Source organism: Scyliorhinus canicula, chromosome 5 (assembly GCF_902713615.1).
Source record: "Scyliorhinus canicula chromosome 5, sScyCan1.1, whole genome shotgun sequence".
NCBI lineage: Eukaryota > Metazoa > Chordata > Chondrichthyes > Carcharhiniformes > Scyliorhinidae > Scyliorhinus > Scyliorhinus canicula.
In genome coordinates this window covers 12,279,671-12,296,865 of record NC_052150.1, presented here as the reverse complement: position 1 = coordinate 12,296,865, position 17,195 = coordinate 12,279,671, and the positions used below count along the sequence as shown (strand labels likewise).

Sequence of the window (17,195 nt, the reverse complement as noted above, 5' to 3'; positions counted from 1 at the left end):
AATGTGAGGCAATAACAAAACAGCAACTATCAAAAGTGTGAGAACACATTTCATATCCTCCAGCTTCTCGTAGCTCTGCCAAGTTAGAAAGCATGAAAGGCCAAGGCCACATTCATTACTCAACAGTTCTTGCATTGTTCAAATAGAGCAGCCTTTTCTTTTCTAAAGTGGCTGCACAGATATAAAGCACATTGTTGTCGGCAGCATACCAATGATTCAATAAACCATGAGTTATATACAGGGGAGGCATGCAGAGAATTATTCAAAGACCAATAATTACTCTTGCAATATAAATATGAAAACCTGTGATAATCATGAAGATTGTTGAAAAAATATCAGTTCCTTAGCTTAAGTCAGTAACTTCATGCAGTCTCTGGTAATTTCTGAAACCATTCTGGTCCCAGACATTTCTGATTTAATATGGAGTTAGGAATCCATATTTATGAAGATTAAAACTTTAAATGGTATCTTTCCACAAAGATAAAACCATCTCCATCTGTTTCTCATGAACACCAGTTTGTTACCAAGTACTTCACTGTCACCTTTAATAAAAAATACCTGAAATTGAGGTTTCTAATGCAAGCCAGAATCTCTCAGATTTCAGTTTACCCACATTACTCCATTTATATTCTGCTGAAAGATAATCCATACCCCCAATTTTCTTTTTCACTTGCTCTCTGGTTTCTTTTCAACTGCATCCTTTAATTGTCACTGTTCAGTATCTGCCCGTCAATGTTTTTCTTTGATAGCCTACTCTATTTCTCCAAATTGGCCTCCATCCCCTACAGTTCTACTGGAATCAGAGATCACAAATCTTCTGGAATCTGACAACACTGGACCGGGGCATGGAGTTGGCTACAATTTCTGAACAATCACTTTTATTGTTTATTGTAAGAATGCATACAAACAACCTTGCTGGTGCTAAACATCAGGTGACAATGCTGTACCTTCCATCTCTTAGCACACAAACAAAAGTTGTCTTTAGAGTGGCTCTTGATTTGCTGCTGTTCCTAGGCACAGCATCCCTTTTAATTTTTAAAACAGCAGCTCAAATGAGGTGCTGTATTGCATACCATGCTGAGCTGCAGGCCATACAAATTAGCTATGTCACCACTTCAGAATAGAAAGAATTTCTATCTCGGCTGTTTATTATTCAAGAACCTTGCTGGAATGTAATAACTGGACCTATAGCAATTTGCCGAATTCCATTTCTCTAAACTATTTAAATACTTAACACCATTGTTCTTTCTGAACTAAAAAACAACTGGTAACAAAGTATACACACCATCTGGACGGTACCCAAGAGGTTCACCTTGGCCTCCCATGTCAATTCCAAGATCTCCTGCCTGTTTAGAGCAAAGTTTTGAAAAAGCCAAATTATAATTGCCATTTCAGATATCCCTCCCCAAGCTTAAATCAATACATAAAATAACTTTCAGTTCAAATATTTTAAAGCAAAGTTAAATATTCTTCAGAAAAATATGTACAAACTGGGAAGCTCACCTCATTCCATGTCATAGGTTCAGTCCGAAACAGTGAGCTTGTAAGTTCAACAGACAGGCGTTTCTTATAATCCTGCGGTTTGTCCTCAGACATACGGAACAATACTGCTGCAGCATAGGTAGCTATAAAAATATAAATTAGACTTCATTACAATTTATACTTTTATCCCATTTGACACAATCAGTTCCAAGAAGATCTTAACCTCTGCATACTCTTGGGAACAATCTGAACAAACACAAAACTATTGGAGACAATGTGCATCTTATGTAGTAAGGAACAGCCAAAAATGAATAGGCAGGCCATCTGGACAATAAAAACAAATGGTCAAAATCTGCAGATGCTGGAAAGCCAAAATAAAAACAAAATGCTGGATCTGCTCAGCAATTGTGAAGAAATGGAGTTAATGTGTCAGATTTTGATAGAAGCAATTCAACATGAAACATCAACTGTCTCTCCACAGGTGCTGCTAGACCTGCCGAGTATTTCCAACACTTTTTTTGGCTATGTTGGTAGTTTGTCCGGGTCACTGTCCGTGTGGAGTTTGCACATTCTCCCCGTGTCTGCGTGGGTTTCACTCAACCCAAAGATGTGCAGGCTAGGTGGATTGGCCACGCTAAATTGTCCCTTAATTGGAAAAATGAATTTAAAAAAAATAAATGTTGGTAGTTTGTTGCTTTGGATTTGTGTGAAGTACATGACGCAGAATTTTAAGCCAGTGCCATTACCAGCTTAGTCTACTGATGTGCTGTAGTCACATTGGCATCAGTTTGACATTGAATGACCCGAGATCTACGGTCCATTTTTTTGGAATAAGAAATTCACATTAGGCCTGTGGAATTCCTGGTGCTTTTGAACACACCAATCACACAATGGATATATTAGATTGGCTCAACAGGTTTCAATCATTCTCTCATACAAGCTTTGCACAATCAACTGCAACATCCCATTAATCATGCACCCCTTTACTCAACAAACCAGGTTTGCCATTTCAATATACTCACCTACACCTTCATTTCTAGAGTGCAACAGCTCTGTCAGAGGAGCTGTGGCCCCTTCAGCCTCAATAGCTTCGGCTGCTTCCTTATCCTGAGCCAATTCACAGAGCACACCAGCAGCCACCCGCTGGATATTCTCAATTGGAGAGTACAGTAGCTACAAGGGAAAAGTTTATAACTAAGCCCATGGATCTTTACATTTTATTATAAAAAGCACTATTGCACTTTACATTGTTAAGTTAGAATTCAATTTTAAACAAATGTGCACATCAATTGTCAAGTGGATCACCAATTTTTTTGCAGTTAGCTACAGTAACCAAACGTAGCAGATACCATTTCCAACCGCAAAGCAGGTTCAGAAGCAATTTCCTGTGATACCTACATCTCTTTCCCAATTATGCAACTGTCCACTTACAATAGCTGGATTTTAAAAAATCATCTCCATTAAACGAAGACCTTGTGAAACACCCCATGGCAATGTTGAAAGACTAGCAAGGGAGTTAAAGCAGTGGTCTCGCTATTAACTATCCCTTCTATCAACAGCACTAAGAATAGATTACCTGGTCATTATCACACTTCTGCTTTGGGAACTAGCTGTGTATAAAATGAGCTACCACGTTTCCTTCATTGCAACTGCAGCTACACTTCACTAAATTGATAGATTTCAGAGAAATGACCATGCTTACAAGTAGAGAACTAGGTTTTGTCTATGCAGAATTGTTGTTGATAACTGGACTAAGTCAGTGGCTCCAGTGGTGAATGTAGATTCACTATCAGTTGTTCAATGTGGAAACAGAATTTGCTTAACATGAGACAGACATGTCAGGCACCCAGATTCAATATGTCTACACTACATGCATGAGCCATACAGATTAGAAACATCGTCAACGGTTCAATCCCTAGTCAGTGCTGAATTACTTTTAAATCAGGCAGTTTTGGTTAGGAAAGGGAGATGTAATGGTCAAAGTGCTCCACTGACTCCTCTGCAGGAACATACGGAAAGGGCATTGTAGGAGTTGGACGTCAAACGAGGGTAAGATAAGGTCGAGCTCAGCATGGTTTCTAACCACCTTCCCCATGCCACCCACCTCCACCAAAACGCAAACATTTCTATGAGAACTATAATGGGCAGTTGACCAAGTGCCAGTTTATGACCTATAATCCACTGGAGTGTATGCCAAGGAAGAAAGCATGCAAAATAAATTACCTGCACAAAAAGCGGAATGGTATTGAGTCCTCGTATAACAATCCTGTTGTGAACATCACGTGCAAGAATATGAAGGGCTCCGGTACAACCTTCCACTATCTCCTCCATTCTGACTCCCTCCTACCAAACAAAAGCCAGGGAGGATTCTAAATGCAGATTCCACTCCTTCAGAAATCACCATTATAGATATTCCCGAATATGCTTACCACAAACTGCTGCTGTGTACCTCCCATTGATGTGCGGCGCTGGGTGTCTTGGTGAGCTCTAACCAACAGCTGAACCAATCTTGGAATGGCACCTTGCTCACGAAGTGGGGCATGGTTAGCTGGACACAAGGCCAGATTACGGATGAGACCAACGGTAGCCTTCAAAAAAAAAAGAGCAAGCCACAGAAGCCATTAAATGTGTTCAGACGATAGTCTTGCAAATCCTTCAATATTCACAGGGCCAATTAGGGGAAACAAACAAATGCTGGCCTTGCAACAATCACATCCTATGGAGGAACACAAAATACAAAAGCACTGTTGTTTCAAGATCTCCAAAAGGACTTTCCGATTCAGCGGCAGTTTCCCACCTATTCCTAAAATGTTATAAATTTGATGGATGTGAATCAATATTTCCTTTCTTTTCTTAAGTTAACAACCCTTTTAAATTCTTTTGACCATCCATGCAGTAATTTAAAGTGGCCTACTTGTGTACAGAGTGTTTCAGTTTGCTGTGTAGTAACCTGGCAGTGCAGTTTAGAGAAAGCATTGCTGCGGGTTGAAATAAAGGAAATGTCTAACTCTTATTATGGAACACAAGATGGAAATTAGTCCCCCATATCATAGGAACTATATTCATAAGAACTTCAGCCAAAAACATGCTTGAAGTTACAATGAACTTTATTTTTAAAACAATAAAACAGATTCCTTAACTGTTAAAAATGTGTTTCGATCCCAGAAGATTTATGTAAGCTATCCTTTAGCTCTTCCAATTCCACCGTGTTGTGTTCTGAACCAGCCAGGAAACCCCAGGTTTCAACAGATAGTCACCTGATTTTCACTGGGCTGAGATAAGGGGGCCCTGGTGGCTTCAGGATCTGGAGGTTCAGAGGTTAAAAGTCTTGGAAGGACCACTCAGATTCCTAATAAGTTAACGCTGCTGCACACTCGCATGTAGACACGGGGCAAGGAAAAAAATCAGCTGCTGTTACAAACTCCTCTGCAGGTCAGATAATATCAAACTTACAAGTGGAAAACTAGTTATCAGAGTATTATGGGCCTGCTACCACCCAATGCTTACTGTGGGAGGGACAAAGGACAAGAAAATCAGACCGCTAACAATAATAATAATCACTTGTCACAAGTAGGCTTCAATGAAGTTACTGAGAAAATCCCCTAGTCTCCACATTCCGGCGCCTGTTCGGTGAAGCCGCGCTGCTGGCCTTGTTCTGCATTACAAGCCAGCTGTTTAGTCCACTGTGCTAAACCAGCTGTAGCTATTGATGAGGAAGTTCCACATTACAAAAATAAGTAAACTTGCAGGGAGAAAAAGGAGGGAGATTTTTAAAGGAGCCAAAACCCTACAAACTGCAGTCCATCCACTTTTCATAGCATTTAATATTTTCAGCTAAAGAAAATATGTTTTGGGATATTACCTTAATTAAAGGCCAGTGTGATGGAGGGTGCAGTAGCTTAACCACTACAGGCAGCCCATAGTGGAGGCGTACAGCATTTTGGGCCATCTCTGCATCTTGATGCCTGCTTGTCAAATGGCGAAGAGCACAAATGGCAGGTTCAGTGATGTCTTCTCTGTCACCAGCTCGGAGGACAGTGCGCACCAACGCCTCAATCCCACCAACCTGGCAGACCATCATCTTGTTCTTGTAGTTATTACATGTCAGGTTAGAAAGGATACCTGCTGCACATGTCACAACATTAATATCATCTGATCCCAGGAGCTGGACAAGGGTTCCTAGGAGACCTTCCATTCCCTCCTGAAACAGAACAAGGCAGTAATAAACAAAAGCAACAGGATTCTCATTGTATTTCTGTTACAGAAAATAAACAACGCTGATCCAAGCAGTGGATACCTAAATACTAAAGCCAGATCCTTTCGATATGATCGCTAATCTAATCATATCAAATTGTTATTGGGTTTTAATGCTGTGAACAGCATAATCTACCCACTTCCATTATTTTATATAGAGAGCAGCATATTTCAAAAATCTACCACTTGCGCAAAAGAGTGCATTAGTACACAGTCATTTTAAAAGTAGTCAACTGTTCAGTTAAAAAGAACTGCTGTGGTCACCATTTAACAGTGAATTTCCTTCCTTCATTCATGCACTAAAATGAACAAATAGTTACCTGCTTAGTAGCAGCATCTGACAGATTGCGAAGAGTCCAGAGACAATTCTGAACCAGTCGCTGACTTGGGTCTGTAAGATGCAGCCCTAGAGCCTGCATACCACCTGAGAAGAAGAAGTGGAAAGTATTTTAAAAGTTGTTATTTGTCCGAATTCAACAGGAATAACTCCTGAAAGGCTCAAGCACTCACCAGCTTCCACTATTGCAGGTTTGTTACTGGAGCAAACAGACAGAACTTTGAGCACACGGCTGGTGGTCCACAACAATTTCTCATAAGTATAGGTCCTCATGATGTTCACAAGTGCCTGGGGCCCCCCACTTGCCAGAATGATCAACTATAGAACAAAACAGTCCCTTTAGCACAACTGAGGCTAACAGAATTGTTTCAGGATTTAAAAAAATTATGTATTTAAAATCTCTTACTTTGCTTTCTTGATTGCCATATGCCAATATCTGCAGACAATCAGTTGTGATGGCCAGAAATTTGACATTGGTCTTATTTAGCAAGGCAACCATTTTCTGAAGACCACCAGCTAGGCGCACTGCCATCTTGGCTCCTTCCTGGTGCAGCAACAGGTTGTGAAGGGTTGTTATGGCATAGAAAAGAACAGAATCCACTGGAGACCTACAAAGACAATAGGAAAATGATTCAGTCTATGAAACAAAGACATCTTAATTAGATGCTGTGAAATAGTGTGCAAACAAAATCTTCCGGATTCGACATAGAATTTACAGTGCAGAAGGAGGCCATTGGGTGGAGTCTGCACAGGCCCATTGAAAGAGAACCCCACTCAAGTCCACCCCATCTTTTTGGACACCAAGGGCAATTTATCATGGCCAATCCACCTAACCTGCGCATCTTTGTACTGTGGGAGGAAACCGGAGCACCCATAGGAAACCCACGAGACACAGGGAGAACGTGCAGACTCCGCACATACAGTTACCCAAGCCAGGAGTCGAACCTGGGACCCTGAGCAACAATGCTAACCACTGTGCTACCGTGAAAACAGTTCATTTCAAAATATTTAAGTACTTATTGCTCAAGTGAAGGCTTAACCCATCATAAAGTTGAGGCAGTTAATCAACATGGGGGGGGGGGGGGGGGGAGAGAAGAGACAAATCAGTCAGGAGGATCTGATTGAACAAACGGATGCTGATTTCCTCCCTGATGAGTAGCAATTGGCCTATTCTCGTCCTCGCGCAGAGAATCCCAAGCACAAACCAGAATCCTGGGTGGCATGGTGGCGCAGTGGTTAGCACGGCTGCCTCACGGCACCAAGGACCCAGGTTCGATCACGGCCCCAGGTCATTGTGTGGAGTTTGCACATTCTCCCAGTGTCTGCGTGGGTCTCACCCTCACAAACCAAAGATGTGCAAGATAGATGGATTGGACACGCTAAATTGCCCCTTAATTGGAAAAGAGAGAATTGGAAAGAAAAAAAATAGTATAGCAGTACAGTTAACATATTTGGAATCATCATCTGTAGGGAGAGAAACTTTGTTAACAGAAAACTCAATCACATTCAATATAAACTAACACCAATCCAAAGTCTTAACACCCACCCAAGCATTTTCACCAGGGCAGGGATGCCCCCAGATTTGAAGATAGCTAGCAACCCTTCACGATGGTGAGACAGGTTATGTAGAGTCCCAGCAGTGCAGCGTGCAGTCTCCACGTCATTGGTATTCTGCATGGTACGGACAATAGCAGATACCATCTGAGGAGAACGCATAATGGCATGGCGAGAGGCTTCTTTTTTTGACAGTTGATGAACCATCACAGCAGCTTTGTTTACTACAACCTAGAATTGGGGGGGGTGAAAAGAAAAGTCAGTAACAATAGATATCAGACCTGGAGGAGAGTTCAAAGTTACATTATAGAGGAATTTACAAAAATAGTACCAGCTTTAACCTCAAGATGTAAAATTACTTTTAATCACTAAACTCAAGTCACAAGGGTACTCAGTCTAAATATTTAGCAGGTGTCTCAGTCGCTATAATAAAAGCGATTGCCGAGGTTCAAAACTTGTTAATTATGCTATACAAGTTACTCTACCTGGTCCTCATCATTGAGCAGTTTTGTCAGTTCTGGGATAGCACGGGTAGCCAGTTCTGCATCATCCTGATAGTTGATTAGGTTAACAACAGCATGCTTCAGCATCTGTGATGGTTCAGCCAAGCGCTGTACATTGGTTGGGTGAGCAGCATCAAACTGTGTTGACGGGATCTGCAAGCCTTCATCGAGCGTTTCAGGAAACATGGCAGCACGAACCCTCTGGGCTCTTGTCATAGCATACTGTCCATCTATATCTATCAATAGGATAGAAAAAAAGAAATGAAAACCAAATAGATAAAAATCTAAATGTAACTCCATGAATGTTACTGCATTCAAGATTAATAGAACTCCACAGGAAGGTCACAGTTCAGAAAGAGGCCGTTCAACCCATCATGTCTACACCAGCCAAAGAGAAAATAGAAATTAGCTGTTCCTTTTAATCCCATTGTCCAGCACACAGTCCATAGCCTCGCAGGTTACAACACTTTAGATACAGATCCAGGTACCTTATAATGAAAAGCATCAAGGATGGAGTCATTTCTCCACTTAAACTAAAGAGGAGAGGGGGAAGGAAAACAGCATCATAACCTATCAACTACCAACACATCCCAATTTACTGTTTGGAGTCCCAAGCACATGGTTCATAGCAATTAAAAATCAGAGACTTACCAGTTACTTGCTCTGGCGTGAAGGACTGAGAGAAGCCTTGCTCCCATTCGTATAGCACTTGACTGGTATCCACTTCTTCCTCTTCTGGGTTGCCCTTTCCACTCAGTGAAGGAGCTGTAGTTGTGGCTCCAGAATGAATACCTGAATCCAAGTACGACTGCTGCTGCCAGTGACTGACCTGGGCTTTACGGTCTGGCTCCATGGCCATGTCCAATTCCATCAAATCAGCTATTGTCAGGGGAAAGGGCAGAAATTGAGCGTTTAAGATGCATTAATTTATTCATAACATACAGCCTCTGGTTATCAGGCCGGTCAGAGCATCTCCAGCAATGGCAACCTCACCACCTCTCCCTACTATTGTTTCAAGTCGCTCAAGGATCTGGCCTTTATCCTCGCCTCTTCCCCACCTACATACTGGTTGCCCCTTGATGGCATCATCCAAAAATACGAGGAGAGTTTTCACCTGTACACTATAATATGCACTTCTGCTTCATCACCTTTATACCCTGCTTGTGTTGTGATGCTGCGCTTCTGACATCAGTCTTTGGACAATGCACAACTTCTTCTAGCTCAATACTAGGAAGACTGAAGCCATCAGCCTTCATTCCGTCCCAAACATTGTTCACTTGCTACCACAGTTCAACCCCAGTCCCTGGTTGGAGCTGAGCCATGCTGCCTGCAAGCTCAACATCAACTTCCAAGCCCATATAGTCCATTATAATAATTGCCAACTGCATAGCATTGCCTGGTTCTGCCTTGCCGGTTTGTCATTGAACAATCAACTATTTCTCTTATCAATTTCAGGTCCACTATTCCAATGCTCGCTGCAGCCTCCTATTTTGCACCCGTAATTTATACGCTCACGTTAAATGTATTATAAATGCATACTGTATTTTCATCTACTTTGAAAAAATAGACTTTATAGAGAATAAACTGCTGTACTTATAATTTCACATCCATTCACACCACCTTTCTGGTCAAACGGTTATGAAACCTTCAAATAATATCACGCAAGCTGGTATTACAAGGGACACTATCCAAGTGTCTCACAATGGCAAACGGACTACAGTACACCGTCATACGCTCTCAATTTGATATACGTTGTAGTCTCATGAACTAGGTAATTTTTAAAAAGCCCATGTATCTCCTCGTTTTGGCTAGATTCCTCTCTGCAGATTAGTGGTTTGAAAAGACTGCACACATGCATGTGCCCAAAGCAATACTTCAAAATACTGAGCAGAACACAAATGTTTTAACATTAGAGGAAGATAAAATGTTAGTTGCGTTACTTTTGGCTGTGTAGCACTGGTTACCTTGTCAAGATCAGTATTATGAATGTGGGTGGGGTGCACAGATTGAAAGTATTTTTGCATACGATCTGACCCAGTTTCCCAGGAAACAGCACTGACACACTCCAGGCGTATTAGTCAACCTAACATTTGTAAGTACTCTCCAGAAGGTATGTTAAGCAAAAATAGAAATGTTAAACTAATATGCAGACAGATGCTCAATTTGCTTTCATGTGTGTCAAGGCCTATGGAAATACTGAACATCTAGGGCCAGAAGAGCTACGGGAAATATACTTAATATTGTACCTGAGGTAGTCATCTTCGGTTCAATTCAGCCTCAACAGTTGTTTAACCTCCAATACCTAAAATAAAGAAGACAGCGGATTAAACACAAACAAAATTAGCATTAAACACTACTAAAATTGCCAACAATTCAAATCAACAACAGCTCAGCTAGGTTTCTTGGAATATACAAGTTCATCAGTGGAGATAAATAAACACAATAATTTTAGGATATTATTCCAGACCACCACCTTTCTCCTTAAGCTGTAACTGAGGGAGAGTTCGGGATTTACACCATAACTGTAATACTCTAATTTATATAAAATTGTAGCAGCATCAAATACAATGGAGCCTCATAAGATGAGTAATCAGCTGAGTAATTTTGAACTACTATAATGTGATGGGTTGGTTTCTTTAAAGCTACCCTATCATGACAGCACACATCATTAAATATAAATTTTTATGAAGTCCAGCACGAATTTTATGAAAGTTTTGAAACAAATTTAGAATGCAATCGAATCCAAGGCAACTGAAATACACAACAGATGAACTTCTACAAAAGTGTTAAACTAAGGGGCAGCAGGGTAGCATGGTGGTTAGCATAAATGCTTCACAGCTCCAGGGTCCCAGGTTCGATTCCCGGCTGGGTCACTGTCTGTGTGGAGTCTGCACGTCCTCCCCCTGTGTGCGTGGGTTTCCTCCGGGTGCTCCGGTTTCCTCCCACAGTCCAAAGATGTGCGGGTTAGGTGGATTGGCCATGCTAAATTGCCCGTAGTGTCCTAAAAAAAGTAAGGTTAAGGGGGGGTTGTTGGGTTACGGGTATAGGGTGGATACGTGGGTTTGAGTAGGGTGATCATGGCTCGACACAACATTGAGGGCCGAAGGGCCTGTTCTGTGCTGTACTGTTCTATGTTCTAAGCCAGCATTGATGGATCTCTATACAATGTCTTATTTGGCCTTCAAACATCTAAAAAAAAACTGGTGTTGCCCAGGTCTTGTACGAATATAAGGATTAATGGATAACGTCTCTCCTCTTCCTTTTACATTAAAATTTGTAAATTTAGGACAAGGGTAGCAATACAATTAAGACAGGTTGACAAAACCAAAGTGCATTGCAGCTGCATCTCCAGTTTAAGTAGACAAAAATGGTTCTTGCCCATCTCCATACAAGCAGAAAAGCTATTTTTGCTCCTGGTAGGATTTACATATCTTCACTGTTCTCTTTCTCCCACTATCCCATCTGCCATGGTGCATGAACTCTGCTGAATGACAATTATCTTAAATAGATCCTATTGCTATAGAATCCAGCCCACAGAATGTAACTGGATTGCTTCTATATCCACTAGAAACTTTCCTCCAATTTAAATGCATCATTAGGATTCAGTTTGGGTGCAGTCCCACTGGCAGTATCAAATTAGTCATGCCAGCAGACATTCTACACAAACATGCCAATTAACCAGAAACAGAGTTTTTAACCTTGGTTCTAATGAAGATTGCCCAATTTTAACTGTCCTTCTGTTGCTCAGAAAATAATTAATCTTTTAGGAAACCCATTGTAGCTTTACCTGGCTACTCCCATTACCAATCTGTACCAGTGAAAGAATAACATCCAGCATGAGCCCAAGCATACAAGTGCCATATTACACGATTCCAACCTCAAAGAATCATTGCAACATTGTTATGTTTCTTTTGCAGTCCCACAGGACAAAGAATGATACAGCTGAAAGCAGTCACACAAAATCTGACTGTTTACTACCGGAGTGTGCTCAACCCTCTATCACCATGACTCTGACTGTCATGGTTCTACCATATACATGACAATTAGTTTTGCCGTAACTGGTTAGTCATCACTTGCAGTGACAAACATCATCCTGATTACAGAAGCACCCTTACATCTTGCGTAAGAAATCCTCCAGTTCAAGGATCTGTTCAAACAAAACGGAGTACGGTTTTAATCAAACCTACCTTTTTTTAAAAAAATTCATTCTTGGAGATGTGGGCACCACAGCATTTATTGCCCACCCCTAATTATCGTAGCAATGGTTAGTACTGTTGCTTCACAGCACCAGGAAGCCAGGTTTGATTCCCTGCTTGGATCAGTAATGTCTGCATGTTCCCCCCATGTCTGCGTGGGTTTCCTCCGGGTACTCCGGTCCTCCCACAGTCCTGAAAGACATGCTTGTTAAGTGAATTGGTCATTCTGAATTCTTCCCGTGTACCCAAACAGGCACCGGCAACTAGGGGATTTTCACAGTAACGTCATTGCAGTGTTAACGTAAGCCTTCTTGTGACACCAATAAAAATTACCATTGTCCTTTAGGACCAGGTTAGACAGATATTCTGCCTTGAACCAAATGGGTTTTTAACTCCAATCTGGTGGTTTCATATCACTGAGGTTAGCATTTTGTCCCAGATAATAATCTTTATTATCACAAGTAGGCTTACATTGTCATGAAGTTACTGTGAAAAGCCCCTTGTCGCCACATTCCGGCGCCTGTTCGGGTATACAGAGAATTCAGAATGTCCAATTCACCTAACAGCACGTCTTTCAGGACTAGTGGGAAGAAACTGGAGCACCTGGAGGAAACCCACGCAGACAGAGGGAGAACGTGCAGACTCCGCACAAACAGTGACCCTGCCGGGAATCGAACCTGGGACGCTGGTGCTGTGAAGCGACAGTACTAACCACTGTACTACCATGCTGCCCCACATTTAAACAATTGAATTGAAATTCCACCAATGGCTGACTTGTGCTTCTGGTGCATTGTGGTCCTTGTATTATTAGTGCAGTAACAATACCGCCATGAGGTTATTCATAAAGGCCCTGCCTTCTCAACCTTGCCCCTCATCTATGTTGTGCTGATCCACAGGTTAAATCACCACCAGTCAGCTCCGCAACCCTCAAAGGGGAAAGCAGCCTATGGTCATCTGGGATGATGCCGACTTTACCATTATGCTACCATCGTCATTGCTCTTCATATAGCAAATTCTTAAAAAACAAAATTAATTCTTCACCTTCAACAAACACTAGGCCCACAGACACAGGCCAAGAAACTACCAGAACTACTGAGGAAACTTGGCACCAGCTGTTTCAATAGTTACAATTGCTCTCAGGATGTCTTTATCTACAGTATGACGAATAATTGCTGGGCTCCAAAGTTTGAAACATTGCACAGGAGGATAGCTCAGCTACATCTTAACTTTTCATAAAGATGGAAGTCCAGGATTTGTTTTAAGAGGTAGCCAGACTGTCACAAGTTTTGAAACTGGAATGCTTGCACTGTCCAGAATAACTGCTGTACTCAATAGAGTCTAAGATTCATTTATGGCACCGGCAAATGATCAGTATTTGCCCAATATGGATGGCACCCTGTCTTGAACCATATGAATGACAGGCACTGCACTTAAGAACCATAATCTTAACACTACAGTAGTTGGCAACACAAGCCAGATTTAAATATTTATCAATAGGCATGAGTCATTTCACCGCCCTTCTGAAATACTCCCTTTTTTCTCTTTTGAAACTGTTTACTCCGTGGGCGACAATCTCTCCCACCATCAACCATTTTATCCAAGCAACTGCTTTCCTCGAGCACCTTCACAGCAAACGGCTGAATGCAAAGCACACAACTCATGTACACTTTTCACTGGGTAGAAGTCCAAAATAGAAACCAGGCTGATTTTCGCTTATCTAGCCCTGACAACAGCAGGGATATGCATGCTGTCAGCCACAATCAGATAACAAAGTAGAGGCTAGGAAACAATCACAAATGCCTCACTATTCCCATCTAACTCAGGAAGACACTGCAGCACGGTAGCATGGTGGTTAGCATAAATGCTTCACAGCTCCAGGGTCCCAGGTTCGATTCCCGGCTGGGTCACTGTCTGTGTGGAGTCTGCACGTCCTCCCCATGTGGCACCTGCTGATGTTTGACTCCAGGTGCTCCGGTTTCCTCCCACAGTCCAAAGATGTGCGGGTTAGGTGGATTGGCCATGCTAAATTGCCCGTAGTGTCCTAAAAAGTAAGGTTAATGGGGGGATTGTTGGGTTACGGGTATACGGTGGATACGTGGGTTTGAGTAGGGTGATCATTGCTCGGCACAACATCGAGGGCCGAAGGGCCTGTTCTGTGCTGTTCTATGTTCTATTTGTCTACAAAATCACCTGGGAATTCACTGATCTATATTCAATTGTCATTAAACTTAAACCGCTCACTGTGGAAGGTGTCAAGTGCAGTAACCTGCTGAGGGCCCATTGTGCAATTCCTGCAGAAATTTCCTATCCCCAGATATTGGAAAGACCAAAGCTATTGTCTTTTGCCACTAGCCCCACCCCCTCCCTGGCAACATTCTGATGCTAATCCAGACTGTTTGCAAACCTGGTGTCACATTTGATCCCAAAGAGCTCTCATACACATATTCCCCACCATCTCTCAACATCTTCGGCAATGTTTTTTTAAATTATAAATTTTGAGTATCCAATTCATTTTTCTAATTAAGGAACAATTTAGTGGGTTCAATCCACCTACCTTGCACATCTTTGGGTTGTAGGGCCCAAATCCATGCAAACAGGGGAGAATGTGCAAACTCCACACGGACAGTGACCCAGAGCCGGGATCGAACCTTGGACATCAGCGCCAACTGCCTTTTGCTCAGTTTCCAATATTTGAGTTGGAAACCAGTTCAGCTGACAAGGCCTTCGTTGTACAGTCAGCATTTACACAGTAAGGTCTCTCGGAACCGAATTTCTGGTTTCATACCAGAGCTGGGAAACCAACAAAGTAATGGCAGGCAGACAGCCAAGGGGGCTTGAGAGAGATTAACTCCACTACCACATCTCAGAGTAGGGGCTATGATGACAGGTTACCAACTGAATGAGGAAGGGGATAGGGTCAGGAAAGCAAGAGCATTAAGCAATGCCGCAAATGCATAGACACGAACCAAGCCAGTCAACCCCTTAAACCTATTGAATGACTGATCTGTATCATAACTCTTATCAGCCCACGTTGTTCCACTTTACCCTGACAGAATAAAAATCTGAGTTCCACTGACCTAGCCTCGACAGTATCTTGGGGAAAGAAGTTGTAGATTTTGACTTACTATGAAAACAATGCTACAGACGATCCACTAATAATGAGTTAAGCATAAGAACCTCAGTTTTCCCCACTGTAACCCAGGTTGTAATGTAAAAGCAGCATAAATTATAGAGCTGTTCTCACACACTGCAGCTAACTTTTCTCTTTCAAAAACCTTTTCCTAAAACAGTCACAAGACTTAGTGGCAAACAAAGGACCCCATTTACACGTACCATCTTTTTTTTTTAATTTTTTTTTTTTCTTTTATAAATTTAGAATATCCAATTCATTTTTTCCAATTAAGGGGCAATTTAACGTGGCCAATCCACCTAACCTGCACATCTTTGGGTTGTGGGGGTGAAACCCACGCAGACACGGGGAGAATGTGCAAACTCCTCACAGACAGTGACCCAGGGCCGGGATTCGAACCCAGGTCCTCAGCGCCGTAGGCAGCAATGCTAACCACTGTGCCACCGTGCCACCATCTTTTTTTTTTAAATAAAGGGCCACTATAAAGAAACACAACTAAAATAAATTTAAAAAGGAAGCGCTGATATAACAAAATCATGTAGCATTGTGGATAGCACAATCGCTTCACAGCTCCAGGGTCCCAGGTTCGATTCCGGCTTGGGTCACTGTCTGTGCGGAGTCTGCACATCCTCCCCGTGTGTGTGTGGGTTTCCTCCCACAGTCCAAAGATGTATGCGCAGGTTAGGTGGATTGGCCATGATAAATTGCCCGTAGTGTCCAAAATTGCCCTTAGTGTTGGGTGGGGTTACTAGGTTATGGGGATAGGGTGGAGGTGTTAACCTTGGGTAGGGTGCTCTTTCCAGGAGCCGGTGCACTCGATGGGCCGAATGGCCTCCTTCTGCACTGTAAATGCTATGTAGTGTCGGTGAGAAACTGGATGCTTTGTGCAGGTCACAGACACAGGAGGCCTCAAGTGGGCAGCGCACCCTCTTCACATCCACCTGGGTGCAGACAAAACAGCAGAAGCATGCTCAGTCCTGCTGGGAATTCTTTCCAATTTCTGCTTCCATTACATAATGTTCACCCTCCTTACACATTAAGGAAGTAGTTACGGCTGAAGGCAAACACACCAACTTCTTCTGCCACTCTGAAGATTGGACGAGTACTTGACAATTCAGGCAGGAGGGTGGGATGCGAAGACCAACAAAAGCTCAATAGGAAATGAATGCAAATATTCATTAACCATGGCACCTGCTGATGTTTGACTCCGAGCAGGACAAAGAAACACATTAGTGATTAACAAGGATGTCCTGGAGGCCATCATTTCACACCACATTTTAACTAACACGGACCAACAGCTTGACACCAGCTTCACGCACATCAACCTGGTACTTTTTAAGACCTGCACATAAAACAATGCGATCCTTCAGAGACTGGAGAGAGAAAAACAAATTTTTCTATATTTAAAACCAAGGATGAGACACCAGAATGTGTAACATTTCAAAACTTCACCTTTTAAACTACTTGTACATTTTGTTATACTTGTGTAAATGCAGCCAATTCTCAACATGCATTTTCACAGCTCTACATTTTGGCAATCTTGCTAGGAGCACTGATATTAGCCATGTAAACAACTTTGTACTCCCAGAATCCAAGCTATAGAAGTTCAACGCAAAAACACCTACAAGATAATCTGGGTTGGTCTGTGAAGTTAATCTGTGTAGGGGGCAGCATGGTGGCGCAGTGGTTAGCACTGCTGCCTACGGCACCGAGGACCCGGGTTCTATCCCGGCCCCGGG

At 42.3% G+C, this 17,195-nt stretch overlaps 1 protein-coding gene across 2 annotated transcripts in view; it reads right to left on the bottom strand.

The window, feature by feature from the left end:
* LOC119965779 (catenin beta-1) overlaps positions 1-17,195 on the bottom strand; it is a 38,176-nt gene that overhangs the window by 1,377 nt on the left and 19,604 nt on the right. For both annotated transcript variants that reach the window (XM_038796598.1, XM_038796597.1), the window contains 13 exons: positions 10,377-10,432; positions 8,782-9,009; positions 8,113-8,366; positions 7,620-7,858; positions 6,480-6,681; positions 6,247-6,391; positions 6,057-6,160; positions 5,345-5,683; positions 3,912-4,070; positions 3,706-3,825; positions 2,505-2,655; positions 1,504-1,625; positions 1,286-1,346 (listed from right to left, as the gene is read on the bottom strand). In XM_038796598.1, coding sequence (XP_038652526.1) covers positions 1,286-1,346; positions 1,504-1,625; positions 2,505-2,655; positions 3,706-3,825; positions 3,912-4,070; positions 5,345-5,683; positions 6,057-6,160; positions 6,247-6,391; positions 6,480-6,681; positions 7,620-7,858; positions 8,113-8,366; positions 8,782-9,009; positions 10,377-10,389 — 2,137 coding nt within the window. In that variant the 5' untranslated portion in view covers positions 10,390-10,432. The remainder of the gene's footprint in view (positions 1-1,285; positions 1,347-1,503; positions 1,626-2,504; positions 2,656-3,705; positions 3,826-3,911; positions 4,071-5,344; positions 5,684-6,056; positions 6,161-6,246; positions 6,392-6,479; positions 6,682-7,619; positions 7,859-8,112; positions 8,367-8,781; positions 9,010-10,376; positions 10,433-17,195) is intronic.